Here is a 25,616-nt window from a genome sequence, read left to right as displayed (position 1 = left end):
TTGTTGCTGCGGAATGCTAAAAGCCCCATGCGGTCTATAACATAGCACACCAGTAAAAGTAATCCCGGAGAGGGTCCAGATAGATGGACCCAACAACTCCGTTCCATCAGCCGGGTCCAGGTCAATAATATTAATTGTACAAGTTGCATTACAAATAACTCCTACCCCCCTCCCATTAGGCATAGGGAGATGTAAATATTTAAACCCAGGAGGGCAAGCACAGCCGGGATCAACCAGACAGTCAGAGTGAGTCCACGTTTCCGTCATGAACAGGACATCCAATTTGTGTGTCTCAATCATCAACTGGATCTCTATACTGTGCTTTGGCAGGGACCTCACATTCAGGAGCCCACATTTCAAAAGGCTATCAGCAAGAAAGTCTGCTCGTGTGTGGGCCGTGTGCAACAGTCTGAATCTTACTTTATCTGCGTGGAGCTTACCTATCTGTATGAGCGTCTTTCTCAAGTAAGGGGGGGCCAGATAGTTGTTGATCAGTCTGTAAGGGGCCAAAACAAGCAGCGTAACTGGCGCTGGGCGCCTCCTTGGCGCGGACGGGCGCAGATGGGCTTGCCTTTGGCGCGCCCGCCCGCTGCGCGGACGAGATGACGTCGTCCGTATATCCAGTGTTGAGGAGGGTGGGATGCGGCCAGCAACTGGACCGCAACCCTTTCCTCCGTCCAGTATGGCGGCTGTCAGCACTCTCTCCTACAGCGTCAGCACGTAGTCTGCTGCGCTGGGAGATGGGATGTAATCGGCAGTGAGGCTGCGGTAAGGCTGCTAATATTAAAACTTTCCCAAAATAAATGCAAAAACAAAACAAGATTTCAAAATGCACACTTTTTAAAAGGCACGCTAGCCTCCGGCTTTCCGCCTCAGAGGTGAGCCCAGTCAAAATCAGCGCACTCGCGCATAGGATGAGATTTAAATACCTTGGGAGGGCGGGATGCGGCCAGCAACTGGACCGCAACCCTTTCCTCCGCCCAGTATGGCGGCTGTCACCACTCTCTCCTACAGCGTCAGCACGTAGTCTGCTGCGCTGGGAGATGGGATGTAATCGGCAGTGAGGCTGTGGTAAGGCTGCTAATATTAAAACTTTCCCAAAATAAATGCAAATACAAAACAAGATTTCAAAATGCACACTTTTGAAAAGGCACGCTAGCTTCCGGCTTTCCGCCTCAGAGGTGAGCCCAGTCAAAATCGTGTAATGTATAAGAAGTATCGGTGGAAAAACGTATTCAAAAATCCCTGACCATCTGAAAAGCATTTCCTCAATACCCTTGATGTGGACACCAACTTGCATAACACTGGCATTTCTTGCTCTCTTCCTTTGCAATCGATCTAGTGCTAGTGCCTCATAGGGAGAAGATACTGTTCAGAGTCAACTGATCGAGCTATTTGTGGCAGCTGATCCTTGTTCAACTTAGTATGTCGGCTAAGAGGTTGCTCATACCGTGATTATGTTTCAACCGAAGTGTTATTCTGTGTCATAATCCAGTTCCAGATCCCTAGAGCTTCCTTGGAAAGGGTTAGTGATCTTGTACTCCCTTATGTATTCTGTATGGATTTTGGAATAGTATAATTTACTATTCCAACTCTAGTCTGTACAACAGTGGGGAAGGTTTGCATTTTAAATCCAACACCTTCTGCCCCCTAACGCAAGTCATTGATCCGAGTTGCGTTGTAATGGTATGCGTTGTCTCGTATCCGTGGTAAACTATGTTTACCTCCTTAACGCCTTATCAGGTAGAGATCTAGCCGCAGATTCCCTGCCTTTGAAATTCCCAGGCGTCAGACTGGATCAGGAAGATTTTTCTTTGGGCAATACCCCTGTTTGCCGGTAGGTGGCATGGGTCAGCTCCACATGATATCATCGGTGTTGTCTGCTCCATTGTGACGTCCGCGTCACCTATATAGGCACCATGTTGACTGCAGTTACTTTTCATGACTTTCCACGCCAGAAGTGCGGAGCCATGAAGTGCACAGACACTGGTGTGTTTTGAACAACTAAGGCCCTGAAAAGGAACAGCCCTGACCCTAGAAACTGATACGCGGTGTAGGGAGGATCGGTGGGTCGTTAAGGAATCTGCGGCTAGATCATGTCTTCTCCAGACAAGGCGTTACCGAAGGTAAGAAACTTGCCCATCTGATAGAGACACCTAGCCACAAATTACTTACCTTTGACTCGATACCAATACCATCCCCGGAGGATGGACAGTGGACAAACTAAGATCAGTAAGTCCTGCAGGACAGAGGAGCGAAAAAGGCCGTCCTTACAGACTTGACTGTCCAGGCAGTAGTGCTTGGTAAATGTGTGCAGGGACACCCAAGTTGCTGCATGACAGATGTCAAGGACTGGAACTCCAAGTTGCAATGCCGTGGTAGCAGCCTTAGCTCTGGTGCAGTGAGCCCTTAAGCCTTCAGGAGGCTGCTTTTTGGCCAGAGTGTAGCAAATTATGCAAGGGACAAACCATCGCGAGATAGTCCTCTTCTGCACCACACAACCTTTCTTCATGCTAACATACGCTACGAAGAGGTGATCGTCCACGGAAATCTTTAGTGCAGTCAAGGTAGCATGAGAACGATCTTTTTTTTAGTTCAGACGGAGGAGTCACTCCTCTTCTTTAGAGGGATGCGAAGAACCGAAAAAAGTGGGCAAAGTGACCGATTGCCCCACTTGGAATGGTGCTACCACCTAGAAACTAATACGCGGTGCAGGGAGGATCGGTGGGTCGTTAAGGAATCTGCGGCTAGATCATGTCTTTGCCAGACAAGGCGTTACCGAAGGTAAGAAACTTGCCCATCTGATAGAGACACCTAGCCACAAATTCCTTACCTTTGACTCGATACCAATACCATCCCCGGATGATGGACAGTGGACACCAATACCATCCCCGGAGGATGGACAGTGGACAAACTAAGATCAGTAAGTCCTGCAGGACAGAGGAGCCAAAAAAGGCCGTCCTTACAGACTTGACTGTCCAGGCAGTAGTGCTTGGTAAATGTGTGCAGGGACACCCAAGTTGCTTCATGACAGATGTCAAGGACTGGAACTCCAAGTTGCAATGCCGTGGTAGCAGCCTTAGCTCTGGTGCAGTGAGTCCTTAATCCTTCAGGAGGCTGCTTTTTGGCCAGAGTGTAGCAAAATATGCAAGGGACAACCCATCGCGAGATAGTCCTCTTCTGCCACACAACCTTTCTTCATGCTAACATACGCTACGAAGAGGTGATCGTCCACGGGAATCTTTAGTGCAGTCAAGGTAGCATGAGAACGATCTATTTTTTTAGTTCAGACGGAGGAGTCACTCCTCTTCTTTAGAGGGGTGCGAAGAACTGAAAATAGTGGGCAAAGTGACCTTTTGCCCCACTTGGAATGGTGCTACCACTTTCAGTAAGAAAGAGGCCCTAGTGTGAAACCTCAATTTGTCAGGAAATATTGTCAAGTAAGGAGATATGGATGGCAACCGCTCACCCTCCTGGCATACAAGATTGCCACTTAAAAGGGTGAAAGCAGCGGAGGGGCAGTTGTGCAGAGGTTCGAATGGATCACACATAAGGAAGGTAAGAACCAAATTAAGATTCCATTGAGGCATAATGAAAGGGGAAGGTGAGAACAAATGTACAAGGCCTTTGAGGAATCTATTTACAATAGGAGATTTAAACAATGAGGGTTGGTCTGGCAGCCTCAGGAAGGCAGAAAGGTACCCTTTGATAGGGCCCAGTGCAGAGCCCTGCAGGGCAAGGGTCAAAATAAAAAGCAATAAATAAGAAAGATAAGCAGGAAGAGGATAGACCTTTCTGTACAATATTTTACAAACTTGTTCCACCAGCAGGCGTACATGGTCCGGGTGGAGGGCCGCCTGGCTGCTAAAAAAGCATTACAATCTTCAGGAGGAAGGTTGAATGTTACAAACTGTCGCAGCTCAATATCCACACAAGAAGGAATAGACTTGATAGGTTAGGTTGGAGGACCTTCCGCTACTGCTGCGAGAGAACATCCTCCCAAAGGGGCAGCCTGACCGGAGGATCGATGCTCAATTGAAGAAGCTCGGAATATCAGACTCTCCGTTCCCACTCCGGATCCACAATAATGACTTGGGCCCAGTCGCTCCTGATCTTTAGCACTCTGGGGAAGAGTGATATGGGCGGAAAGGTGTAGGAGAAGCCAGAGTTCCATTCGAGACTAAAAGCGTCTGCAACTGAGAATCGCCTTGGAAACTACAGCACGCAAAACTGCTGACATTACACATTCTTGGCAGAGGAGAAAAGACAAGACATGTTTCTGGACCCCTGGGTCTAAAGCCTGCTGCTCTCGAGTGTCTGAAACAATGCACATCCTGGAACGCGGAGCCAAGCCTCCTCCCCAAGGATGGGCAGGGTCCATGAAGGTAAAGCTTCAAAGGCTTGCCGCCTTTATAAGCTACCCTAGCCATTTGCTACTTCAAACGATTGAGCCCCACTGGTTCTGACCCCCACTTTGGGTGGGAGAATCAGCGGGAAACCAAGTGAGGAAGTGGGGGTGTGTAGGAAAGTGGGTTTCTGTTGCAGTAACCCCCCTCCCCCCGCCACACACACACACACTTTTTTTGCCAGGCTACTGATGCACTTTCACTTGATGTGCCATGGGTCCCAGCCAATAAGCTTCCCAGGGCCTGTGTTCTTTCCCCAAAAGTAACAGACTTGGCATCGCTGGCCACAAGTCAGCCCCTGCTAAATGGTACCACAGGTACCCAGTGCATTGTGACAAGGGAAGACCTCGAAGGGCTGCAGTTCTTATTGTGCCACACTTAGAGGCCCTGAACCTTTACACACACACTGCCTGTGCAGGCTACATGTTTTGGTGCAGACCAAAGTAAAGAGTAAACACGGCAACCATCCCTGTGTGCCATGCCTACAACGCACTGCCCTGCATATATCAGTAACCCCTGTAGCTAGGTGCCCTATGCTAGTGGTGAGGGTACAGGTGCATGAGCCCTGTACCCCTTGTGAGAAAGTGGCTCTGTATATACTGAACCAAAGTAAGGTTCAGTGTGCACAGAGTCCACAGTCCCCAGAGGTTTGGCAGAGGTTAAAGTTAGATATAACCTTACTCTCTAAAGTGGTAGCTTGGTTGAGCAGTAAGGCAGTATCAGAGGACAGTGTAAAGCATTTGTTGTACACACTCAGTCAGCAAATGGTCTCACACACTCAAGAACTGAACTCTAGGCCAATTGTTTTGCATATAAAAATATATTGTTTTAATTTAGAACCACGAGTACGTATAAAAATACTTTCTCAGAATGAGATGATGCAATAGAATACTTTCCAATAGCAATAGACTTTGGAATGCAATAGATACAGTTGTTGCAATATACAACACCAGTTAAACACAATTTAACATTGAGCTTAATGGGTAGTTTTGAGTAAATGCAATAAAAGCACTTTACGAATGTTTTTCTTACTCAGGGCTGGATCTTGGATTCAGCCCTGGTGCATTTCCTGTAAACAGTTGAAAGAAAGGAATATTTGTAAGATTGGAAACTCGACAGAAGAAATTCTGGCAAAAAACAGGCAATGTTAGCCTATGGGAGGAAATTGTGTTATCGGAAAATCACAGTTGTAATTACTTTGGAAGGTCAGTGCTGGGCACAAAGATCCAGCACTAGGATCTCTCCTGGTCACAGGTGGGTAATTTCGATTTCGTTAATCAGATGATTTTTAAGGAAAATTTGAAAGTTGCAAAACTCGACACTTAGAAGAATTTCCAAGTGAAAACCAGCCAATGTTACCCTATGGAGAAAATCAAGTTATTGGTCTTTGGGTAAGTACTCGACTGGTAGAGTTAAGGATCTGGGGGTAGCCTCAGGGATCTCCCAGGTTCAGGTAGGTACAGTTGTTACACCCTCAGCGGCACAGGGGCAGCCGGGTGCAAGGAAAGTAGGCGCAATGTTAGCCTATGGCGGGCAGGGGGCCTTTGGTCGGTGGCTGCTAGCAGGCAGGCCACGCAGCTGTGGGAGCGGAACTCCTGGTCACTTACACAGGGCAAGTGGGGAAGTAAGATAGGACAGATGCTGCACTCCCAGTGGCACTCTGGCGGCTGGGTGCAGGGTGCTTTTGGGCCCTCGGGAGACCAATGTATTTCAATGGAAAAGATGGAAGTTGAACAAACGCTGCAAGCTCGGGGACAGAGATTCTTCAGGTGCGACCACCACTTCAAGAGGTATGTTGGGAAGCTGTTGGTTAGGTAGGCACCCCAGAAGAGGGCACAGGGGGCCGCAGAGTGCCAGGTGCAGGGGTGTCCTTTGGTATTGGGAAATCTTACCCTCAGCTGGTTGCGGTTGGAGGGGGTCCCTGGTTGTGAGGCTGCAGGAGTCGTCAGGAGCATCGAGGAGGGTCCTTGGGTGCTGGATTCGTGGTCACAGTCGCCAGGGGACTGTCCTCATTGTCTTTGTTAAGTCAGGCACGAGCCAGGCTCGAAGGGTGCAGAGTGTGCTGCATTCGGGGTTCCTGGCTAGCACCAGGGGTTGTTGCTGTTTGAGCAGAACCACTGCTCGTGGGAGTCCCAGTCTTTTGGATGCGCAAGGCAGTCATGTACTTCAGGGGTTTTGAGGTTGCTGACCACAAGAGACGCCAGGATTTAGCAGGAGCAGGTTTAAGGATCGACAGGCCGGTAGGGCTAGGGCAAAGTCAGTTGGGGTCGTCCTCTTGTTAGCAGCTGGATGCACGGCAGGTCTTCTTTCTTCTTGTTCTTCTTGTTAAGGAATCGGGATCTGAGGAAGGAAGGATCAGGGTGCCACTAAATACTAAATTTAGAGGAGTTACAGGTATGGAAAGGTCAGGGACCAATGGGTCCCTTACCTGGAGTGAGTACAGCCCCTATCCTGCCACTCTCCAGTGGAAGGGTGACAGTAGCCAAGTTCTGATTGGGTAGGGCTCCCCCCATCCTCAAGATGGCGGTCGCCCAGAGTTGTGCTTCACATCGCCTCCCCCACCTGAGGGGAGGGGTTGGCACAGGCTGGCACACCCCCTTTCCTCACTTAGGTTTTCCTGCCGGTCTTCCCTCCAGAGTGGGGGTCAGAACCAGTGGGGAACAGTTGCTGAGTACAGCAAGTGCTCTGGAGAAGCTCACAAAGGCGGCATGCCTTTGAAGCGTCCCCTGCCAATCCTGGGGGATGAGACCTAGCACCTTGTCCCAGGATGTGCATTGTTGCAGGCCCAAGAGAGGATGGCTCTCTAACCAGGGGTCCAGCAACGAGTCTGTTAGGTGGCAGCCTAGGCAGTCTCTCAATCCGGACACAGGTTGTGGGTTAGTTTCAGGGGGCAACTCTAAGTTGCCTTCTGTTGTGCATTTTACATTAAATCCCACACTGGCATCAGTGCGGGTTTAATTTGCTGAGAAGTTTGATACCTAACTTCTCAGTCTTGGGTGTAGCCATTATGGTGCTGTGGAGTTCGTAATGACAACCTCCCAGTACCATATACTCTTAATGGCAGCACTGCACTTAGTGCCCAGGAATAGACCTGGGTACTGTAGGGGCACAGGGCTCACGCACCTGTGTCCACACCACTGGCATAGTGCACCCAGCTCGATACCCAGGCATACCTCAGTCACACCTGTGACTGAGGTGTGCCGATGCCGTGTGCCGGGTGCATGTGTACAGGGCCCCTAAGGGTGGCACAATAAGTACTGCAGCCCTTAGGGGACTTCTCTGGTAACAGTGCCCTGGGTACCTCTGGTACCATTTACCTGGGGCTGATCTGTGGCCAGAGATGCCAATTTGGTTGTAGTTATGGGGAAAGATCACAGAGCCTGATTGACAGGGACCCAGGGTATATCAAGTCAAAGTGTATCAGAAATCCAACAAGCATTTGCAATGCAATAGGTCTTGCATCTTTTTTTTTTTAGAGTTAGAGCTATTGGTGTTGTGATGCAAATGTTTTTTACTTATGTGAGAGAGTGCACAAGTGATAGAAAGCGAGAGAGATGCATAGAGTTTTTTGCGAGAACAGTGAAGAGAGAGAATGAGGTAGAGAGAGAGACAGAGAGAGAGTTTAGTGGTAGGATCTTACAGTTGGTGAGATAACTATGTGGTAGAGGGAAGAGAGAAATAAATCAAGTGATTGTGGGCAAATTACTTCATCTCCCCGTGCCTACCAAAAAAAAAGTGAACAGCACTTCAACATTCTGTGTGCGACTACATCACTAGAGTATTAAACAACTTATGAAAAAAGCTGTTGCAATGTGATGACACATATGTGCATATGCGTATAATTCCAAGATAGCAGACGCCTATCAGAGTGGTGAATAAAAAAAATAAAAAAACATATGCACACCGCAAATAAAGAAAAACAAGTATCTTAACTTTTGCTTTGCGGTTTACACAAAGCTCTTTGGCGCCAGTTCAAACACAGCAGGCTATATTAAAAAGGTTTGTAACTTGTGTCATAGTAGGGTTTGTTTATGGAACATAGGCTGTAACCCTCTGAGCTACCTGCATAAAATGCACATCTGTGTAGCGCCTGCTACAAGCTGTGCTTCGCAGCAGGCACAGTAGCCTTCTATTCAGTTTTGTGATTAGTCAAAGCTGTGACAAGGCTACTTACAGATCTCTCCACAGAACGCACTGATCTCAGTGACGCTGCCTCCTCGTGCCCAGCCAATAACTAATGAGAACACGGCCTAGTTTTCAGGCTTGGCTGACTGAGGGCCTCTCCAGCCCTCCTCAATAAAAGGAAATAAACATTTTACAATCAGTGTCACGCGCACCTGAACAGGCCTTGGTCCCACCATCCCCTTCTTGCTTCCATTTAGTATTCAAATAACAATCACGTGACTGCCTGTCAGGGCGCAGGGTGACGCTAAATACCCCGAGAGGCAGTCTATAATTCACCATAGCCGTTTCTTTCTCCCGAGCCAAGCACTGGCACGAAAGTCAGACTTCGACAGTTTGGAACCCCTTGGGTGTAGAGGTCACAAAGCTTAAAACAGTCGGACAAACAAACCGATTTCTGTGGTTTATTCTGGGGCTATGTAAGTGTCCGTGGTGACGCACTGGATTTGTGACGCCATTTGAAACCTTCCTGAAATAGGAGTGCAGGCACAACTTAGCGCCTGTGTCATACAATCAGAACGGAGACCTCGCTGCTTCCGCCGTGTGCCAGACAGTACAACAGTGTGTGCATAAAATGAGCCAGCTAGAATCTACACAGCGCCAAGACACACCGTGAGAGTGAACGTTGTGCTAAACAAATATCCTAAATAAATAAATAATTTAACAGTAACATTTCTTAAGTTACTAGTGCAGAGGAGAAGCTGTACTGCCGCGATGATTATTGGGCGCAGGTATTTGTACAGCTTAGTGCCACTAAGTATGGACAAGGAAGGGTGACAGCAGGTTCAGCCAGTCCCTTCCTTTAAGGTTGCAGGCTGAGCTCCGCAGTATGCGCATTAACCCACTGATATACGTTACCAGCTCCTGAAGGAATTCAGTTTCAGGCAGCCCACGCAGTGTTCCAGCCCCTGAGCATCAGGGTGCTTGCTTAGCTCTCTCCCGTATGTGCATTAACCTATTGACCGGAATGAGAAGGATGAAAGGCAGAGAAGGATGAAAGGCAGAAGTGTACGGTACTGCAACTCCTTACCACTTCCTACAAGAATACACACCACAAACACAGGCAGAGAGAAAGATAGAGCTATCTGCAGCGTAAGCTCACTCACCCAGCTATATGAATGGGTATTAACGGAGGCAAAAATCACTTTCTTAAACCCGCCACTGGTGAATGTCAAGTTCCTCCCCGTACAAGCTTGCTAGCTCCAGCTGTTTGCAGGCATGTTTGGCAGCGCTGCTGCCACACAGACTCAGGGCTGTAAAGCTGTGAATGAGTCTGTTAATGCAGCGTCGAGGAAGAGGGGTTTTAATGGGCTCCGCCGCCCCAGCCTGGTCATTAAAAGTTGAGCGTGCGGTGGAAGCTGCGAGGCCGGGTGCAGCCTGCCATGTGTGCTGTGTCAAGATGATGGATGCGCGGGGGGAGCGGTGCGCAGTGTGGCTGCGGCGCCGCTCTCCGGGGGAGGCCCGCTTTAATCACGAGAACTCCCCATAAAAGCAGAAGGCAAGGCGGGAAAGTAACTACCCCTCCAAGGAGGGCGGGGGCGAGGTGAACGCATCTCATCTGCCAAAATACAACAATTAGGGAGAGCTCAGGTGGGCAAAGAACAGCAAGGACCGTTTCACATAGTAGCTAAACACCTGGGTATCGAGGCGCTGCTGTGCCAATAAATGTTACCTGCTACATTGGCACGCATACCAGCCGCTGGAGAAGGGTAACACGCACAGTTGCGGAGCTTTTTGACGTCCTGCGCACAAACGAAAATAACTTCTTCTAACAAGCCTGCTGACAAACACTTTTTAGACAGAATATACTGTTGTTTACTTAACCCATACACAAGAAAAATGCAAACAGCGCCTCGACGCGATTAGCATGTAAAGTTTCACAGTATATCACGTGCACATAGTGTTTAGCCTTTAAATTCCCTACATCACTTAAAAATTCTGGCGCTAACCAATTGAATACCCTCGTCAAAGAGCGTGTGGTGAGCTTTCTGAAGCCCATACAAGAGGTCTAGTGCTGCGCACTGCAACGCTAGGCGCCACACCTAAAAAGGGTGGGGTGAGGAGGGGGGTACTGCAACAGAAACCCACTTTCTCACACCCCTACAGTGTCTAAGTCCGTTCTTAGACATTGTAAGTGAAGTGCTGCCATTAAGAGTATATGGTGCTGGGAGTTTGTCATTATGAACTACACAGCACCATAATGGCTACACTGTAAACTGGGAAAATTGGTATCAAACTTCTCAGCACATTAAACCCACACTGATGCCAGTGTGGGATTTAAGGTAAAATGCACAAGAGGGCATCTTAGAGATGCCCTCCAAAACCCGAACCTACAATCCACGTCTGGGCTGAGTGGCTGCAGAGGCTGCCACACAGCAGACATGTTGCTGGACCCCTGGGTGGAGAGACCCCCCCCCCCCCGCTCTCCTGGGCCTGCAACAATGCACATCCTGGGCGAGGTGCTATGTCTCCTCCCTCAGGATGGACAGGGGGAAGCTTCAAAGGCATACCGCCTCTGAGAGCTTCTCCAGACCATTTGCTGTACCCTGCAACTGGCCCCCCACACATTCTACCCCCACTCTGGCGGGAAGACTGGCGGGAAAAACTACGCCAGGAAGGAGGGTGTGCCAACCTTTGCCAACTCCACCCCTCAGGTGGAGGAGGCGAGATGAAGCACAACCCCGGGCTCCGGCCATCCGGTCGATGGGGAGCCCTGCCCAATACCACCTAGGCTCTTGCCCCCCTCCCACAGGAGAGGAGCAGGCTAGGGGGTGTCCTCACCCCAGGACAGGGACCCATTGGTCCCTGCCCTTGCCCTACCTGTAACGCCCCTAAATTTAGTATTTAGAGGCTCCCTGAACCTTCCTTCCTCAGATCCCGATAGCAAAAGAAGAAAGAAGATCAAGAAGAAGACCCGCCGCGCAGCTGCTAACAACAGGACAACAACAACTGACTTGGCCCCAGCCCTACCAACCTGTTGATCCTGGAACCTGCTCCTGCCTAATCCCGGCAACCTCCGGGGACAGCAACCTTGGGACACCCAGAGGACCTGCCTGCCTTGACCCTCTCGAAGATTGTGACTTCCATCAGCAGAGGCTCTGCTGCAACAACCCACCTGATGCTCACCAGGAAGCTTCGGACCAGCCCACTCTGCACCAGCCGAGCCCGGGCCGGGCTAACCCGAACCAAGACCACGAGGACGCCCCCCGGCGACTGGGACCCGAAGTCCAGTGGCCAAAGACCCTCTTCGACGAACCAGCCGATGCCTGCACTCTCAGAACCAGGGGCCACCCCAACCGCGACCAGCCGAGGGTAAGCTTTTCCGACCCCCAAAGACACCCCTGCACCCGGTGCCCCGCGGCCCCCTGTGTCTCCCTTTGGGGTACCTACCTGTGCTCCATCATCCTAACTTACCTCTCGAAGTGCTGGAGAGTCATCGTCCCCGAGCCGGCAGCCTTTGTTCCTTTTTCAAGTTCCTCATTGGATAACATTGAGCGCCCAACGGCTCAAAAGCACCCTGAACCCAGCCGCCAGAGTGCCGCTGGCTGTGACCTCTTTGTCCTATCCTACTTCCCCCCCTTGCCCTGAGCAAGTGACCAGGAGCCCATCTCCCAGAGCCGCGTGGCCTGCTAGCCAGCAGCCCCCTTTCCCTCATTGGATAACATTGGGCCTACCTACCTCTGCACCCGGCCGCCCCTGTGCCAATGGGACTGAACTAACTGTACTCACCTGTGATCAAGAGAGAAGCCAGTACTGTACTTTTCAGCCCAGTACTGAACCGCAAAAGTAATCCCTAGCGGGTTTACTAGTAACCTGTATTTTCTCCGTAGGAACCCATTGTCTGCTTTTCTATGAAATTTCTTCTAAGTGTCTACTTTCAAAAACTGCAAATATTCTTTAAAAATCGTACGAAATACTGAAACGCAATTACTTGCCTGTTTTGAGTTAAGCCCCCAGTGCTGGCCCTAGGAGACTAGTAACGCAATCGTACTTTACCTGTAACCTGAATTTCCTCCCATTGAATAACATTGTCATACTCACCTTGAAAAGTTTCTAAGTGTGAACTTTAAAAACAGCTTTATACTCAGGAAAATTCATCACAGTAACTAAAACGTTTTTGCTAATCTGTTTTCAGCTTAGACTCCAGGACTGAATCGAAGATCTAGTCCTGGAACTACCAAAGTAATCCATAAAGTAAAAAACTGTACTTGCCTATGAAAAACCCATTGAGCTCAATGCTGGAGTGTGTTTCAGAACTGTGTTGCTTATTAGCTATCCTGTAATTATTGTGTGTACAAACTTATTGCTCCTCTGCAAAGTATTTACATGAGTACTCATAACTTGAAAAGTATAACTATTTATAACTGTTATATTTATAACTGTTGGGTCTAAAAATAAAACAACTATATCTGAAGATATAACAATTGGCCTGGAGTTCAGTTCTTGAGTGTGTGAAACCTTATGCTGACTGAGTGTGTACAACAAATGCTTTACACTGTCGTCTAGTACTGCCTTACTGCTCGACCAAGCCCCCACTTTGGAGAGTAAGGTCAGTTCTGACTTTAACCTCTGTTATACCTTTGGGGTAGGTGGACTCTATACACACTGTACTTAGTTATTGTCCAGTATATATAGAGCCACTTTCTCACAGGGATTTAATGAAAAATGCACACAGAGGGCATCTTAGAGATGCACACAGGGCATCTTAAGAGATGCCCCCTGAAAAACAACCAGCCTCTGGTGGGTTCCCTGACTGGTACACGCCAGCCTGCCACCACAAGACATGTTTCTGGACACCTAGGGTGGGAGCCTTCGCTCCCTGAGCCCAAAAACTAAGCCTTTCCTGGGCGGAAGTGTTCACACCTCCCCAGGCCAGGAAGAGCCATCTGTAGCAGGGGAGCTTCAAAGGCCTGGCAGCCTTTGTAATGCGACCCCCAGCATCTCCTGTTATCAGGAGTAGGCCCCCTTCTTGTCTCCCCTAATTTTCGGCAGGAAGATAGCCCGGAAAACCTAGCCAGCCGAGAAGGTGTGCCCACCTCTGCCAACTCCACCCCTCAGGTGGGGGAGGGGAGGTGAAGCCCACTCTTCAGTGCCCGCCATCTCGCAGATGGCGGGCACTCCTTAATCAGGATTAGGGATTGTGCTCACTGCAACACGTGGGGTGAGCCCACCAAGGGTGTAGTCAGAGTAATGTCAGTAGCCCATTGGCTACTGACCTCGAGACCCCTAAAACGCCCCCTTACATACAGTATTTAGGGGGTAGCCATGAACCAAGAAAGCAGATTTCCGCAACCCAAGAAGAAAAATGATGAAAGAAGACGCTCAGCAGAGGAGACTGCAGAGAACAACTGACTTGGCCCCAGCCCTACGGGCCAGTCTGCAGTTTCCAGAGATCCTGCACAAACAATGGTCTTGTTCTGCAGCCAGCGACCTTCAGAACTCCTGGGAGCACTCGCTGCCTTCAACAAAGACCGGATCTCCTGTGAACAGCCGCTCTGTTCAGAAGAAACACCAAAGAAAGACTCTGAACCTGCTGAGGAAAAGAAACCAGTAGCCTGGAACCACCACTGCACCCTTCGCCTACGGCCCAAGTTACAGTGGACCACCGGTCCCAGCGACGTACCCAGCGATCCAGAGTCCGAGTCCACGATGGGTTGACCCCTCCAGGACTCGCTGATGATGCCTGCAGCTTCTGCACAGAGACACCACCCCCCCCCCGCGAGTGGCCTGTTAAGGTGAAATCAGACGACAAAAGACATCCTTGCATTCAGCCGCACTTCACCCTGGAGAAACTAACCCGAGGTGCACCTATGTCCCCAAGCCCTCCAACTTAACTGCCCAGCTGTTGGTTCCTCCCGGAAGTCTTCATGGTCCGAGCCTTCAGCCGACAACCTCAACAGAAAATCCCCATGGAAAACAACAGGGCACCCAACGCAAAAACAGCAACGTGCACCCAGGTGCACTTCGTGTACTAAACCAGCTCCCCCTTTGCCCTGAACCTAACACCAGGAGCTTGGCTCCGACAACCTTGTGGACTGCCCCACAGCAGCCACCAACCAGAGGCCCCCTATCCCCAATTTGATAACATTTGGCCTCAGCACTCTGCACCCAGCTGCCCTAGTGAAGCTGAAGGTGTTACAAGAGTGCATCCCTGACCCTGGGGGACACCGGAGTCTACCCCCAGAAGCTCAACTCCCACTACTGAACACTTCACCGAAAACAGATTACTTTTCTTTTTATCGTATGGAGGAAAATAGTGTAGTCTCGAAAGTAACTTACCGGTAATTTTTCTAAAAATCCTATACAAAGTTTATGTACTGTATTCTGAAAAGCACTGCATTATCAGTAACACTACTGTAATCAAATCAAAGTACATTTACAATTGCAATTCAAACTGTTTACAAACTGCATTACTACTGTAAAGTATTTATTGCTTACCTGTGCCAGGCTATGTTTATACAAAAACAATTGGTCCATCACAAACATTTAAAGTTTCTCCGTTTCACTGTGGCAGCTGTTCACTATCAGTTCAAAGTCCTACCCTTCGGTCTCCTATCAGCTCCTTGAGTTTTCACCAAATGGCTTGGCCCAGTAGCGGCACAACTAAGGCTAAAGGGTCTGCTACTCTTCCAGTATCTCAATGACTGGTTTGTAAAAGTACCATCTCTTCCTCAGGCTTCACAGGCCAAAGCAACCTGCCTTCAACTGTTTCAATCTCTGGGACTGGCTCAGTATATACTATACTGAGGTGAGGTATAGTGTGCACAGAGTCCAGTGGAACCTCAAAGGTAGGCAGAGGTAAAAGTAGAACCTATTTGTGGTAGTGTGGTCGAGCAGTAACGCTTTATCAGAGGACAGTGTTAAGCATTTGTTGTAACCCCATAGTCAGCAAATGAAATCACACACTCAAAGACTTAACTCCAGACCAATGTTTTTTGATTAAAATATTCTTTGTTATGTTATTTCCTAGAAACAAGCAAGCCTGGCACAGGTAAGTGATAAATACTGCATAGTTAATATACAGTTGTAATACTGTCAGTCAGTCAAAATTTAACTTTATTTGGTTTATCACAACCTTAAAGTATACATATAAAAATGACAATGTAAAAACGAGATAAAATTCATGTTTTTTAAAAATTTACGAATTCCTAAAAGAAGATCACCCAAAGTTTAATCTGTTTCGATTTTCCGAGAGTAGAGTCTCTACTAGGGTCATGAATTTTACTACACGGCATATTAGGATGTTCGATGATGCACCCATCCAACTAGTCACTGCCTGCCTGCATGTGCGAATTCTTAAAGCATTTAAAACGGATTTCAACAAAGATCTTCTTTCGTCTTTTACTGTCTCGCACGTGCACATTAGATGGTACAAACTTTGTGTGGTACCCACAAAGGCGGCATGTCTTTTCTTGGTGTTCACTTTTCCAAGTTAGAATTAGGTATTTTGAGCAATGATCGCCCAGTCTGTATGCCATGAATTTCATTTTTAGCGATAGCCTGAAGTGGGCTTCAAGATAAAATTGTGGTTTTAATCTTTTGTATGAATTGATTACTGACCAGGCGTGACGGCGTTTGGCCAAAATCCTTTTGTCTTCCACCAGGGATAGTGACTTTGCATTTAGTTTACAAATTTTATAGAAAGATGTTCGTTCCAAGTGGCTGTTGCAAACTTCCTCGATGTTTATTGACTCCAGGGAAGTTCTCAAATAGGAGCCCCAAGAGTTTGGTTCTTTTTCATCATATTGTTTCTTGATTTCCAGCCAACATGGGTTATTCAGTGATCCTATTTCTGAAGCTCTGAGTTTCCAGCACCATTTTGCAAAGATAGCTTTCCTCTGGTAGACTTGGTTTTGTAGGCCAAATTCCAGGCGTATTTGCGCTGGAGATGATCCTTTAAAAAGATTAAACACAGATTTGTGTACTCTTGTCTATAATTTATTTAGGATGTCAATTTCTTTCCCGTGCCATATTTCCAGCCCATAAGACAAGGTAGGTAACAGTTGAGCTGCCATTAGTTTTAAAAGGTGCCCATATGAGGGGCATTGCAGTTTCTTTTGGAGCAGTTTGTAGGCGAAGTTGAGCGATTGTGCTTTAGCTGTGATATCCCGTTTTTGGTCCACCATGGACATGTTTCTGCACTGCTTAATACCCAAATATTTATACGTGGTTGTCTCCTCAATTTGAGTATTCTTTGCATACCATTTAAAAGTTCCTCGGCTAGGGCCCGCCAATCTCACTACCTTTGTTTTTTTTATTGTTAAGTTACAAACCTATTAGGTCGAGGTACTCTGTTAATTTGTTTATGACCCTTTGCAGGCCTATTGATGTGTGGCTTAAAATCACGATGTCCTCTGCGTATTGCAGAAACTGAATTGATTCGTTTGCCAGTTTAGGTGGATGTCCATTTACCTGTTGCAGGTAGCTGTTTAAGTCCGCTAGGTATACATTGAATAGGCTTGGAGAGAAAACACAGCCTTGTTTTAGGCCATTTCTTATGTTTGTTTGTTGTGATATCATTCTCCCATCTCCAAGTTTTACTTTGGCCCATGTTTCGCTATATAAGGCAATTATATCTGTTAGTTTCTGTGGGAGGCCCCAAGATTCTAGCTTTTTCCACAGCCGGTCTCTTGGTACTCTATCGAACGCGGATTTTAAATCGATATAGCATGCCAATAATCCTACCTTCTTTTTCTCCGCTCTTTCTATTAACAGCGCCAGGACGGAAAGATTTGTGGTACATCCCATGCCTTCTCTAAAACCCGTTTGGAACTTCGGGACTATTTTGTTTTTATTTATTCATTCCTGTAGCTGACGTAATATACAAGATGAGAAAAGTTTTGCCTCTACATCTATGAGGGCTATCAGCCTGTAGTTCCCGGGTTCCATTGTGCTCCCGTTTTTATAAATAGGGTGGAAGATGTTGCCATACCAGGACCGTGGTATCTTTTTGTCAATGAACAGTTGGTTGAAAAGTGGGGTGAGATAGTTTGCCCAGAAGTCAGGGTCTTGTTTAAAAAGAGCATTGCGTAGTCCGTTGGGGCCTGCTGCACCTTCTGCTTTTAATTTTTTTATCAACAAAGTTGTTTGTCTCACTGTTGTCAATGGGGAAGGATCCATGGTTGCCCCGCTCGGGGTTTCTTTTACCCGTTTAGCTTTTTCGTGTTTTGTTACTACATTTCCCAAATCTTTTCCCTTAGTTGTTTCCTTCCTTAATTCTATGCACGGGGGTTGCAACGTATGGGTATTGTATAGGGTGTCTATATATTGCAGCCAAGAGGTTTCACTTATTCCTATGTTTTGCTGCGCCCCAGTACCTTTTGATAATTTATTGATTAGGCCCCAGAATTCACTGCTATTTGGTAGTTTACTTGTCCTTAGCAGGTCTACCCATATTTTTCCAGTATATAGCCTTTTTTGCCTTTCCGCAGTCTTCTTGGTATTCTTTTCTCATTTTCTGTATTTCACCATTGTCTATATCCGTTCCTTGTCTATTTATTGCGACCTTTTGTCTTAGTTTTTTAGCGATTTCCCTTTTTTTGTCTCTTAGCTTTGTGGTATACCATGGCAGTTTGTAGGCGTCATATGCATGTTTCGCTACTGACTTTGCCGTGAATTTTTCTAGCAAAAGTGTGCGTACATTTTCCCAATTTTTTGCAAGCAAGTGGGGTTCCAGGGTCGCTGTATTTTCTACGTGCATATACACCGTTCCCATTATCGCATTTGTTATGGCGCCTCTCTATTTGAGTTTCCTTAAGTTGTACACTTCTGGGATTGTAGCTAGCGACGCAATACTTGCTTTTTGTTGGATGTTTAAGCCGAGTATAGTTTCTTGAGGGAAATGGTCGCTTTCTGGTCGAACTATGATGCCGAAATGGGTTACGAGTTGTATAAGATGTTTGCTGATTAATGTGTAGTCTATTGTGGATTTTTTATTTCCGCACATGTAGGTGGTTTTTGCAGGTTGGTCGCGCTTTGTGTTTCCATTTAGCATCATTAATCCCAGTGATTCCAGATCGTTCCTTATTATTTGAATTTTGCTATTGTTTCCCATAGGACTTGTCAGGTTACTGTTGAAATCACCTGTGATCAGCATCCCGTGGTATTGGTGAGTTATTTGTAATGTTTTTATTACATTTGTTAGTTCTAACAGTTTTTTGATTTGAGTTGTAATACAGTTTTGGATTGTACTAGAATATGCACTTGCTTTTGACTTACAGTATTGTTTCCGAGAAATGCAATGCTTTGTAAATACAGTATATAGACTTGAATGGGTTTCTCAGTAAAATACCAGGTGAGTTACTTTTTAGATTACTTTTCTTACTCAGAGTAGTATACCTGGATACTACTCTGGGATATTTCCTGCAAACAGGAAGTGAAATCGTTTTTGTTAAATAGCACAATTTTAAAGAATTTCTTTAGATTTTCAAAATCCACACTTAGAAACTTTTCCAAGAAAAACAGTCAATTTTTTTTATTTGTCTAAAAGTATTGCATAGCGCTAACATGACCTTAGAGGGTAACACAGGTAAGCCTCTGGTAAATGGTACCACAGGTACCCAGGGCATAGAAGGCCCCTAAGGGCTGCAGCACTTACTATGCCACCCTTAGAGGCCCTGTACCCTGACACACACACACTGCCTTTGCAGGCTGTGTGTCTTGGTGCAGAACAAAGTGAAGAGTAGACATGGCACACATCTCTGAGTGCAATGCCCACAACCGACTGCCCTGGCATCTATCAGTCACCCCTCTAGCTGAGTGCCCTATGCCAGTGGTGAGGGTACAGGTTCATGAGCCCTGTACCCCTACAGTACCCAGGTCCATTCCTGGGCACTGTAAGTGCCGTGCTGCCATTAAGAGTATATGGTGCTGGGAGGTTGTCATCACGAACTCCACAGCACCATAATGGCTGCACTGAAGACTGAGAAGTTTGGTATCCTCAGCACATTAAACCCACACTGATGCCAGTGTGGGATTTAATGTGAGATGCACGACAGAGGGCATCTTAGAGATGCCCCTGAAACTCGACCAACTCCCAGTGACCTGACGGAGTGGCTGCCGAGGATGCCACCCCCAGACTCGTTTCTGGACCCCTTGGTCGAGAGCTTCCCGCTCTCAGGGGCCTGAAACAATGCACATCCTGGGACGAGATGCAAAGCCTCCTCCCCCGGATGGGCAGGGTTCACGAAGGAGAAGCTTCAAAGGCATACCGTCTTTGTGAGCCTCTCCAGACCCCTTGCTGTATTCAGCAACTGGTCCCTACTCGTTCTAGCCCCCACTTTGGGCGGGAGACCCGGCAGGAAAAATAAAGTGAGGAAGAGAGGTGTGCCCACCTCTGCGAACTCCACCCCTGGGTGGAGAGACGAGGTGAAGCACAACCTTGAGTTCCCGCCATCTTGAGGATGGGGGACCCAGCCAACCAGGGACAGGCTCCTGCCCCCCTCCCACTGGACTGGCAGAATATGGGGTGTACCCACCCCAGGGAAGGGACCCATTGGTCCCTGACCTTTACCTACCTATAACGCTCCTAAATTTAGTATTATGGGGCACCCTTAACCTTCATTCCTCAGATCCAACAACAACAAGAAAAGAAGGACGAGAAGCCGTGCAGAGCCAACAAGAGGACGATCCCCACTGACTTGGCCCCAGCCCTACAGGTCTCCCCTTGAACCTGCTCCTGCGAAACCCTGGCATGTCCAGCGGCCAGCAACCTCAAAAACCCCAGAGGACTTGCCTGCATTCACTTTCTAAGCTGTTTCTCCCTTGAGTACCGGACGTGTTCAAACTGCAGCTTCTGGTGGCAGCCAGAAACCGCAAATCCAGCACACACTTCACCCGCAGAGCCCAGCCCATGTTTGAGTGAACAACCACCACGAGGAGGTCCACCCCGGCGATCCTGACCCGAGATCATGCGACCCCTGACCTGCCTCAAGTCTCCAGACGACGCCTGCAGCCTCAATCCAGAGAGGACCCACCCCCCCATACCTTGACCAGAGTGGGTAAGAAAATCCGACGTCCCAAAGCACCCCTGCACCAGACGCCCCACAGCCTGGTGTGCCCAACCCAGCGGTGCCTAACCAACCCTCTACATCCCTACTTACCCCTCAAAGTGTTGGTCGCTTCAGGAAGATCCTCGTCCCGAGCCTGCAGTGTTTCTTTGTCCCAGAGAATCTCCATTGAACAGACAGTGTGTTACTTTTCAAAATGCACATCAATTTCCTGGAATTCAGAGCCATTTTCCCGGTGCTTCAGTCATTCCTTCAGAGCATACAAGCGTCTTCTGTCCTCATGAGAACCGATAACACCACCTACATGCATTACCTCAACAAACAGGGGGTGGTACGAGGTCTCACATTTTATCTCTAGATGCTTAAAGTATTCGGAAATGGGTCTTACTACATAGCATCTCTAACAAGGCAGAATATCTTCCAAGTGTAAAGAATAATCCAGAAGGCATCCTGAGAAGAACCAGCCAAGGGTGGGAACTCAATCATGCAATTCTCGACTCGATATTGCAAAAGTAGGGCACACCGAACTTAGACCTCTTCGCCTCTCAAGAGAATCGAAAATGCCGGTTCTTCGCCAGCTGGGAACTTCAGAGGGTCATTGTGGAATGCATTTTTGTTAAGATGGTCAGGGATGTTTGCTTATGCTTTTCTCCCAAAACCCTCTCATCTCGAGGCCTCAAATGAAAATGGAGAGAACCTCATTGCTCCGGGCTAGCCCCACCAGCACTGGTTCACAGAACTCCTTCTGATCTTGGAATTTCAACCCTATTGCCTGCCAGTAACAACAACTCTAATTGACCATGAACAAAGGGTAGATCCTCCATCCGCATCAAGTCTCTGCCCAATTGCATGCACAGCTTCTGAATTTAAGATTTTAGACATCCCTAAGGATTACAAAGATATATTATCTAGGACAAGAGCTGATTCCACCAACAACGCTTATGATTAAAGTGGAAGTGTCTTTGTTCTTGGTGTCTTTCAAACAGAATCCATCCTCTTAATTCATCACAAGAGCAAATTTTGCCTTACCTGCTCTCTCGGGCCAGATCAGGTCTGGACCATGTGTCTGTTTAGGTTCAGCTCACTGACATCTCTCGAATACAGATGTTCTTCCAAAGCACTGTCCCTTTGTTCTTCTCGCATTATTAAACATTTTATGAAAGGATTATCCAGGACTTTTCCTCCCATTTGAACTCCTCCATCAGAATGGAATCTTAGAAGTAGACATGCGGTCCTACCTCATCTGTTCCAAGAACGTAAGCCTCTTCTCAGAGGTATTTGTTTTTTACTTTATACATCATCTCACATCATGTGGTTATATGATATTTCTTGAATTGACATGCTAACATTTATTGTATGATAGTAATGCAGATACGTATTATGCGGTTACCCACCATCCTTTAAGGGCGCTTCTATTTATGCAAAGTTTACCTTTTACAACAGGTTGCTATTCTGATTCAAGCATGTGAATTTATGAAAGATCCAATACTGGAGAAAAGCATTAGATACTTACCTCTAATTATGTTTCTACAGTATTGGTATCTTTCGTAGATTCACATGCAACAAAACCGTCTCCAGAGGGGCTTCCCTTATTTCCCCATAGACACGTCATCACATGAAAATATGAGAAACTCAGCATCTCATGGGAGTGTTCTACAGGGTGCTGTTATCTGATTAGTTATTACTCAAGTTTGGCTCTTTTTTACAACAGCATATAGATAGGCTATTGCAGTGACTTTTCATTGTATTGTAGCCTAGGCTTATGTCATTTACTGTTTTTCTAATGGTACAGTAGGACTCCCACTTCGACAGCAGGGATGATTCAAGCATGTTAATCTATGAAAGACACTACTACTGGAGAACCGTAGTTACAGTTAAGTACCTAATTTTCATATTTGCCAGACCACATCAATCCATAATTTCTTCTTAATCAAAGAATACAGCAGGGTTTTGTACCTTTTAGCTACAGATTGTACTTCACTAACCCATTATCTAAGCTGCTTTGTCAAAAACAAACACATTATATAAATCTCTTAGTACCTCTGTTAGACTGGCAGTAGGGTTAAGAAACGCACACTAGCTCTCATTTGTCTTCCATGACATCTCCATATTTGTGATATCAAAATCTTTTAGCATGGATGATAAATGCCTTCATTCTGTCACCCAAGACCTATTTTCCTAGACACAATAGAGGGACTTTTGTGGGGCATGGGTTATCAGTCTTGTCACCTTCTCAGTAACATGCGCTTTCCTTCATTGTTCATTCTTTTTGTAAGAGTGCAGAATAATCATGAAAAATATAAATGCATACCTTTAGAATCTACATTCACAGCTAAAATTTCAGTTTTTTCAGGAATGCACAGCTTTTTAGGAGTCCTTTGGAAACAGTCTGGAACTTTTGGAGTACCACCAGTTTTTACAACCTACAAATAATTAAAAACAAACACTGAAAATGCAGTTTGCATTGGATGCGTGAAATGTCTGACTGGATCAAGGTGCGTAGGTTAAATACCTGAAGTTCATCAATCCTAAGAAGCCTACAATCCTGAAGGAGAGATGAAGGATCTGGATCAGACACCGAGGTGTTCTGGCTATTCGTATTATTAGATGTGCCTGGAAACTTTACAGCAACATAAGCACCGTCCACTTTTAATACCTACATGAAAAAGCCAAAAAAAACCATCATACTTCACAAAACATTTCAGTAAAAAAGGTGTCATACCACAGGCTACATATTTCTGCCATGGATAAGGACAACAAGAGTTTTCATAATGGGATAAACCAGCAGCCCAATGATAGACACATTTATATCTTATGTTGGCGAGACTGAAGAAAGAATTTATAGGATTTTAACATTATTCAAGAATAGGTGGGAAGGGAGAATGGATGTAAATATGTTTAAAGTTTCTCCTGTATGAACTTTGGCTGGGAGATTATTCCTGAAACAGACACTTGATAATTGCTTGGGAGGGGGATCAGCACTTAAAGTTAGGCCTGTATCGTAATTTGGCTTTCACTGGAGACCAGTGTAGATATTGAAGGACCAGAAGCACATGTTTCCTTTTCAGCCAGCTGCCAGACAAACCAACGTTCTATGCCCCTTTTAGTATAGCCAGATTGTTCTGGGGCATCACCACATATAAACTAATGTGCATAGTCAAATTAGGAATTAACTACTGAACCCGTGATTAGGTTATAGTCTGCTTGGAAAGCTTCCATGACTAAGCTAAGAAAGCTGGTTAAAATGGTTTAGGGACAGGGATCATGTGTGTACTTCTATAAATATACCCATTTTATATTTTAGTTAAAGAGTTAGTTATTCTCCGTTCTCATCAATACTGGTGGCTGTAGCTTTCTCTAACAGTCCCATTTATACACACATTCAATTATTCAAGCTTTTAACAAGACATAACCTAGCTTAATGTGTGTATGAACTTATTTAGGCTACATACAGCACATTTTGGATTTAACAATGTACTGCTTTACACACTAACATGTATTGGCCACTATTTGATGTCGATTGGTACCATGCAAAAGGGCTGCTTTCACTTAGCATAGCTTCAGGTTTCCTTTGAGATGCACATTAGTTTACCAATGATGTTTTCTACCTCCCTTCTTTACTGATTGCTTTCATTAAGAGAGACGCTGCAGCAAACGTCGGTTCTTCGCGTTGCTGATGCCGCTGGATATTTAAGGCAGATCTTGTGACTTGAGCCACTTCCGAGAAATATACTCTATTCATTCTATACATCTTTCTGGGCGGACACAGTGAAGATATTAAGCTTTCTCGAGATTTGAGCAGAGACGTGGCACCTACCCCACCCTCCTGGGTGGTAGTGTGGGGTGGCCAATAAGAACCTGCCAAATTAAGTCACCTAAGAAGGAAAACCTTGATATTCAACCACACAGATAGGGGTCTAGGAATGAGTAGAGGAAAGACCCCAGTTTCACTGTCCAGTGGGCAGCAACAAGGTAAAGCTGGAGGGTACCAGGTTGAGCCTCCAATCTGGTCGAGATCTGCATAGCAACAGCGATCCTGCAGAGGTGGACCATAGTCTTGCATCAGGGGGTTGTGGACAGAGCCATGAAATGGATTTTAGAGACACAGATAATTGGTTTCTGTTTGGACTCACCGGACAGGGTGGAAAGAAGGAGATTGACACCCAGAGAGACTGAATCTAAAAGTTGGAAGGCACTTAGAATTCTTCTACTGATCGTTTTCCCTCATGTTAGGTAGTTTAACAATGTTCTTTTTTCCTTTCTGATTATGTAAGTACAGTATATAAGGTGGGTATGGGGAGGAGTATAGGGAATGGGAGAAGAGGGAATTGGAGTTTTTGGGGTTTCCTTTTCGTTAGTTATGGTACTAAGCAGGATTTCATCTAGATGTGCATGGTATGAGAATGTCCATATCACATGCACCACACAGTGTAACTGGTGAGTTAAACATTATTTTGTGTTAAGTGATTGAACTTCATGATAAGACTTAACGTAGAATGGTCCTTGCATATTTTAACACGTAGATGAGGTGCTCCAAGAAATTGGGCCAGGGCCTTGAAGACTAGAGTACCCATGTCCTGATGAAGCCTATTTCATCTGGCTGAAACGCGACCGCGACTGCGTCGACACCTTTTGCTTTGAACGGAGTCCCCTAGTTAAATTCTAAAAAGATTTGATTTTCTCATAGATGCACCAACACAAATATAGGCTGGGTAGATGTGTTAACCCCCTGGTGCTTTTCGTTTGGGACTACTTTTTTGTTGTATACTCCACTCTACTTCAAGAGGAGATACATATATAAATTGGTGTGCATATATATAGTTGTATATATATTTTTTGTCTTGTGGGTACATAGAAGTAATTTTGATATTGTATATGTTGAGTATATTTGTATATAATGTACATGTGATGTGCTGTATATAAACTGTTATTTGTTGTGCCTCTCTGGCTGTCCGCTCATATATGTGTATATGAACTAATATATATTCATCCTTGATTTAATTCGTTAATCACAAGATAA

General features: G+C 46.4%; 1 protein-coding gene across 19 annotated transcripts in view; it reads right to left on the bottom strand.

Annotated features, from left to right (window-relative positions):
- Positions 1 to 25,616, bottom strand: part of UBR5 (ubiquitin protein ligase E3 component n-recognin 5) — a 2,132,574-nt gene that overhangs the window by 1,571,569 nt on the left and 535,389 nt on the right. For all 19 annotated transcript variants that reach the window (XM_078686916.1, XM_078686920.1, XM_078686919.1 and 16 more), the window contains 2 exons: positions 23,109 to 23,252; positions 22,908 to 23,019 (listed from right to left, as the gene is read on the bottom strand). In XM_078686916.1, coding sequence (XP_078543042.1) covers positions 22,908 to 23,019; positions 23,109 to 23,252 — 256 coding nt within the window. The remainder of the gene's footprint in view (positions 1 to 22,907; positions 23,020 to 23,108; positions 23,253 to 25,616) is intronic.

Source organism: Lissotriton helveticus, chromosome 4_1 (assembly GCF_964261635.1).
Source record: "Lissotriton helveticus chromosome 4_1, aLisHel1.1, whole genome shotgun sequence".
In the NCBI taxonomy this organism is placed as follows: Eukaryota; Metazoa; Chordata; class Amphibia; order Caudata; family Salamandridae; genus Lissotriton; species Lissotriton helveticus.
This window is presented reverse-complemented; position numbering and strand designations above follow the sequence as displayed.